Source organism: Centruroides sculpturatus, unplaced genomic scaffold (genome assembly GCF_000671375.1).
Source record: "Centruroides sculpturatus isolate CEXI.00-Female unplaced genomic scaffold, Cexi_2.0 scaffold564, whole genome shotgun sequence".
Taxonomy (NCBI): Eukaryota; Metazoa; Arthropoda; class Arachnida; order Scorpiones; family Buthidae; genus Centruroides; species Centruroides sculpturatus.
Window position 1 is genome coordinate 5,862 of NW_019384878.1, and position 6,272 is coordinate 12,133.

The window sequence follows — 6,272 nt, forward strand, 5'->3', positions numbered from 1 at the left end:
GTCTTTTTTTCTTTCTTATCTTATTAAAATTCACACATACGATATATGTGACATATATCGTAACATTAATTTTAATATTTTTAACTCGATATAAATTTATAATTTAAATTCCGTCTTTAATTGCTTCTGATAAAACAATAATAAATAAGTTAAAAAGATTTTCTTATTGTCCGCAAAATGGAAATTAGAAAAAAAAAAAGATAATTGATTGTAGGTGGCTCTCTGCTACTTCAAACTGAACAGCTGAGTCTCGTGATCTTTGTTGCAATCGGTTTGATAGTCAATAGGGCGGTTTAGAGATTACGCTTAAAAACTAATTATATTTAATAAATCTCAAAATGTTTCGGAGTGCGGAAATGAAATTATGTCAACTGTACCTACAGAACGAATCGGCTTATTGTTGTATTTCGGAGTTGGGAGAGCTGGGATTAGTTCAATTCAGAGATGTAAGTAGCGATTTTCCATTTTCTTGCTTAAATTATATTAAAAGGTGAGCACGACTAAATTAATCTGACAGAAAACCGGTCTAACAGTTTAAATTTGTATGTTTTGTCGTTATTGTTCAATGAAAATAAGATCGGAGAAGTTTCTTGTTTCTTACCCTCTTTCCAATTAAGATTTTAATAGTTTTTCTGAAATATTTTCATGAAACTATGACTAGACTAATTAGTAATATCGACAGTAAATTTCAGCAATGTTTAAGAATTTTTCTCTAAATCAGTGAGTTTGTAATCTGCATCAAATTCTTCTAAATTGATAACATTTATGTTTGTTAGTTCTTTTTCCTCACATTGAAACATACAATATTTCCGCATATCTTTTTGGACTTTGCTTTAGGTTGTATTTCCAGTTTTGTTTCTATTTTATTGGTACTTGGAGTTATCTTCTACATATTGCAGTCAAAACTGCACAATTTAAAATTAGAAATTAAATTTATTTGCCAATTTCACGAGTTACTTTACTTTTTTATATTAAACAAGCATTCGAACATTTTATTTACTAAAAAATAAAATTATGACATACATTAGTACTGTAACATATATTTTAATTCTTAATACTTGTATAGTATAAAATATAAAAATACAGTTCACATTACTTCTCTATGTACTGATTTAATAGGCTGACTACTTTTTTATTCAATAGTTTTCAGTAGCTCATGAAACTTGAAATTATCTTTTCCATGAGAAAAGATTAAATATTTTTATTAGGATATTTAATAGTACTGCATATACTACAATATACAAATTCATATGTTTTCATGTTGAAATTTGTGTCTTTTCCATGTATTTGTCCTTATACCAACAACATACCTATGTGTGTTTTTTGTTACATGTCTATTTTGAAATTCTCACTCTAAATATAACTTCATTTTAATAATTTCTTTTTTCTGCAAAAGCTTCAAAAATGTATTATATAATATCCCAGCAGAATATGAATGATGTCAACTTCAGATGTAGACAAATTTCAAATATTAAATGAATAATTCATTCTCCATGAAATGTTCCATCAACACAAATTCTCAGAGTAATTTGCATATTTTGTGCATAATGTTAAATACTGTATAGTATGTTTGATTTCTTAAATAGTTAATCTGACTTTATAAAAATATTTTTTATTCTTATTGAAAAAATTCTTAATTAAGTTTATATCTTGATTTGCATGAAATTTAATTATTTTGTTTGGCCATCCGTTAAAACTTGTCTGTCATTTTGTAAGCAATGCAACAGTGCACTGCATATATGCAAAATTGAAATATGTCACATGACATGACATGGAAGGATAACCCACAAGTACTGTATAGTTTAATAAATATAAAAATCTGTTTGCTTTTTCAGAAAACCTAGGATGTTTAGAATAACATCTACTGTTGGTGTCATTGAAATGATATTAGAATTGCAAGATGGATAGTAGTATGGTTGATAACAAATTGCAAGTAGAATATAAAAATAATGGTGATATTTGGATATAGTTACTGTAATTACAATGCAGCAATGGTGTTTAAGTGTCTTGAACTTCAAACTATATTTAATATTTTCACCCTTTTGTCCCTGAATATTAATTTTTTTCCTGAAAATCGAAGATGAGTAAATGGTTAACTTTAAGTGAAATTGAAGATTGTTTTGTGAAAGAAGTGAAATTAATTGATGGGGTAAGTGGGGGAGCATGATACATGTGTGTACCAATAGGATTTTTTATTTGGTACCTATAGGTACCATCAGGTAAGAAGGTAAGCCTTTGTAGTAGATCCATCATGGGTTTGGTCAAGTCTGCAATAGTAAAGAATAGGGCCCAACATATTTAGGCCAAACTATCCAAAGAAATTTCCCTAAATCCAATTCGGATTCAAATTCTGGTCACTTCAGAGGAATAGGCTGATGAACAGGTTAGAGCCAGACTACTGAGATGGTTATCAGCCATTCAGATTAACCATAACCTATTTATTCCAGCAAAGTAGTATCATCATCAGCATGTTAAAATGAATTTTTTTTTTATTAGTTAGTGTTTGGCAATTACTCTAGAGTAGATTTTGTACTAATTGTGATATCAAATTTTCAGTAATAAATGTTATTGATTAGGGAAGTTATATTTGCATCTTTTATTGTTTATCTAATTTTAATTCATTCCTATAGAGATGACTATTACCTGTACTGGTATAGTCAAACTCAATTATAATGAACATGGATATAATGAGCAAAATGCTGTAACAAATTAAATTTGTGTATTTTCATAATTTTCTCATGGTTATAACTAGTACTTCAAGGATATACCAAGCAACTTTTTGGTAGCTACACAAATACATTTATTAATTGTTCAAGTATTAAGAAATGCAATACCAAATTCTTGGAATAGATAAAACTGAAAGAATTACTTTCATGACTACTGGATAATTAGTTTAAGACCTACATGGATTGCAAGCCTATTTATTATTTAGCTTTCTTTTTTGAGACCATTCTCCTCTTTCTTGACTAGCTTCCATCCCTACTTTGCCAATTTACCTAATCATCTCTATGATTGTAAAATTGCCATATACTCTAGTTAGAAACAAATCCTTCTATGACGAAAAAATAAAGCAAACAGCAATTTTAAGATTTGTAGATAAAATGACTAACTGAAATTGAGCATATTATTAATTAGTATTATCTTTAATTACAAAAAAATAAATTGTTTAATATTAATTATATTGTAGTTTATATAACTATTAATAAAGGTACAGTATAATGTATTTATATATTTGGTTTTTGAATCAATTTATTTAGAATGAAAAATTAAAAGATAGATTTCAATAATTATCAGTGGCATAGCTATAAATTTTGCCACCCACGAGCCACAAAATCTTCATGGATATATGAGTAACAACTATAACAAGGAAATCTTGCCAGTCCCCTAATGCTCATTATACAGAGTTTGACTGTACTTTATATTTTACATTTAATAAAAATTAATTAATTATTAGAACATAATCTCATAATAAAGCAACAATAGTGCTGTTTTAGATTATAACATTTTAATTGTATTGATCAAATTTGTAGAATTAATAGTTACAACTAAAGACATTATTAGTGAAATCAGACATTGGTAGTATATTAATTTGAATCCTCTATTAATAATATCTAAACATTGAATTGTTTGGGAATACTTAGGAATTAAGATAAATATTTAATTTTTTTTAGGTTAATAATGAAACTTCAGTTCTCCAAAGAAAATTTGTTAATGATATCAGACGTTGTGATGAAATGGAAAGGAAGTTACGTAAGTCTATTATATATTTTAAAAAATTTTATTTGTAAATTTGTTAATTTGAGAAACTCCTTAAATAAGTAGACTAAAAAGTATTTTATAAATAGAGAAGATTGATGATTATCTTGTGTATAATTATTCATTTTATATCTTGAAAAATTTTTTAATATCTAGTAAATTCATGTTTTTGAATTATGATACATGGACTGAAGTCTGGTTTATGAAAGTGATAGGTTTCTGGAAAAACTTACTAATTGGCAGTGACAATCTTTTAATTCTCTAGACCAGTGGTTCCCAACCTTTTTTCATTAGCGTACCCCGTGACATGTCATATCTCTAGATTGTACCCCTCATTTAAGAATTTTAGTGAGTACCCGTATTGTTAATTTTACGTATTGTAACTTTAAATTAAAGAAAAAAAAACTAAATGAAAAAATGCATAATAAAGTTGTGATTGTTGCAAGGAACATTTTTTACCTAATAATTTTTTAATACTATTAGTTTGTGATACATAATATATTATTTTTTCTGCCATAATAACTAACTTTTTTCTGTACCCCTAAACAACCTATCGCGTACCCCTAGGGGTACTCGTACCACAGGTTGGGAATCGCTGCTCTAGACATAAGATTGCAATAAGAATACTTCAAACAAGGACAGTGACAATCATTTGGCAATCAACACATCTGGGAGCATTCATATTGTCACTTACCACTTTGTTTTTTGGTCATATTGATAACGTCATTGATAACCACTCATATTTCTCAGACATAGTTTGATGGCCAATTTTCAAATCATTGGATCATGTGATGACATCACTCTAAATGAGCTCCTTTTGCTGATGAAATGGAGAACCTATTAACAAAATACTTTCTTGACTCTGTAAAAGATCTTATGTGCTACTGCCAAATCAATGTCTAAACTGAATCTAAAGTATGCTCATGTATATTATTTTATGGATTTACTTTTATTTACTCAGTCTTGACATGATTCATTCTGTACATTCTTTTGGTACTCTTGTGACTATTTCTAGTTGAATCTTTGAAAGTTGTCCTCCCAAATTGAACTCGCCAAACTAAAACACCTGTGTATGAGATGGAAGTCTGAGAAATGCTAGAATCTCATTTAAATCCAACTCATTGGAAATATGAGGTAATATGATCTTAATCACAATTGGTTATTGAAACAAAAGATAATTTATAGAAATTTTGAGTTTTAATCAAAAGAAGCCATGACTGGAGAGTGGAAATGGAGTCACGTGTGTGTGTGTTTGGACAAAGAATAACGCAATTCTATTTTAAAAAGCCAAATGGCTTTTTAAAATAGAATTGAGAGAGAGATACTTGCTTTTTGGTATGGTATCTGATTATCTGAAGCATACAATTATTCTTAAAAGTTTGCATTTTTTTTTTCAAAAAGCAATAACTGCACAAGTAAACTGGAACTATACATGAACAGAACAACAACTAAACACAAATTTCCAGCAAATAAATACCTAAATATTTAATAAGAGGGCTGATAAACTAGTGGACAAAAACATTCAAACATTAAATATTTGGGTATTTATTTGCTGGAAATTTGTGTTTAGGTGTTGTTCTGTTCATGTTTTTTCTGGATTCAGTCAAACAACATCTGAAAGGAAAAAGTTTGATTGTTTTTCTGACAGAAGGCTTGAAGTATCAGAAGTAATAGGCATCTTGCCAAACTTACACAAGTTTGGCAAGGAACTTGAAGACAGGCTGCAAGAAGAATACACACATTTCTGAGGAAGTTAGGCAAATTAAAAAAGTTAACAGCAAACAGAAAACTGAACAAGAGGAGCAATATGGGTATAGGGTTCCTTGATCTTGCATTTGAATTGGTTTTGAACCTATCTTCATGACTCAATTGGTCCCTTACCTGTTTCCAGATGAAATTAGAGAACTTCTTGGGTCACAGAAAAGGTTGACATTGACAGTTAGTTAATTCAATGCTGAACTTGACCCTGGTTAGTGATGATTGTTGATTTTAGGATTCTTCTTATTTTAAATCAGAAAGTGTTTATACTTCTCCTTGAAAGTTATTTGAAGTTTGTCATTCAATCCTACTGATGTTTAGATCTAACATTAAGCAGGCAAACACGAACAGTAACAAAAACGAACTTTATTAGAAAAGGTTAGAACTGTCACAGACATCCTCGGGCAACACCCGGACAAAATCCAACGAACTTTCGCGCCTTTTCTTTTTCTCCGTTGCCAGCCACTCTTGTTGGCCAGTGTTGCCAGACAGAGTTCGTGATCTTGGCAAGTGTTGCCAGACAGTGTTCAGGATCTCTGGCGCTGGCGGCCACAGCTACTCCCCCACCAGTGTCTGAGACACGAAACGAACGGGAAACGATACATGTCGGCCAGAGCGCGTGGTAGTTTGTCGCGTTGGGGCTCGATCTTCTGTCGTATGTTTAGTCGTCGCTGGTCTTGGCATTGGAGACGTTGGGGGTAACTGGTCCGACTCGCTCGCTGCGAGAATAAAAGCCGGTTTCAGGCGATCAATAGAAA

At 30.3% G+C, this 6,272-nt stretch overlaps 1 protein-coding gene across 1 annotated transcript in view; it reads left to right on the forward strand.

Moving 5' to 3' along the window:
* The first annotated feature begins 325 nt into the window (after positions 1-325).
* Positions 326-6,272, forward strand: part of LOC111630985 (V-type proton ATPase 116 kDa subunit a-like) — a 58,423-nt gene continuing 52,476 nt past the window's right edge. The window contains exons 1-2 of the mRNA XM_023375164.1: positions 326-446; positions 3,672-3,750. Of these exons, the coding sequence (XP_023230932.1) occupies positions 339-446; positions 3,672-3,750 (187 nt within the window). The 5' untranslated portion in view covers positions 326-338. The remainder of the gene's footprint in view (positions 447-3,671; positions 3,751-6,272) is intronic.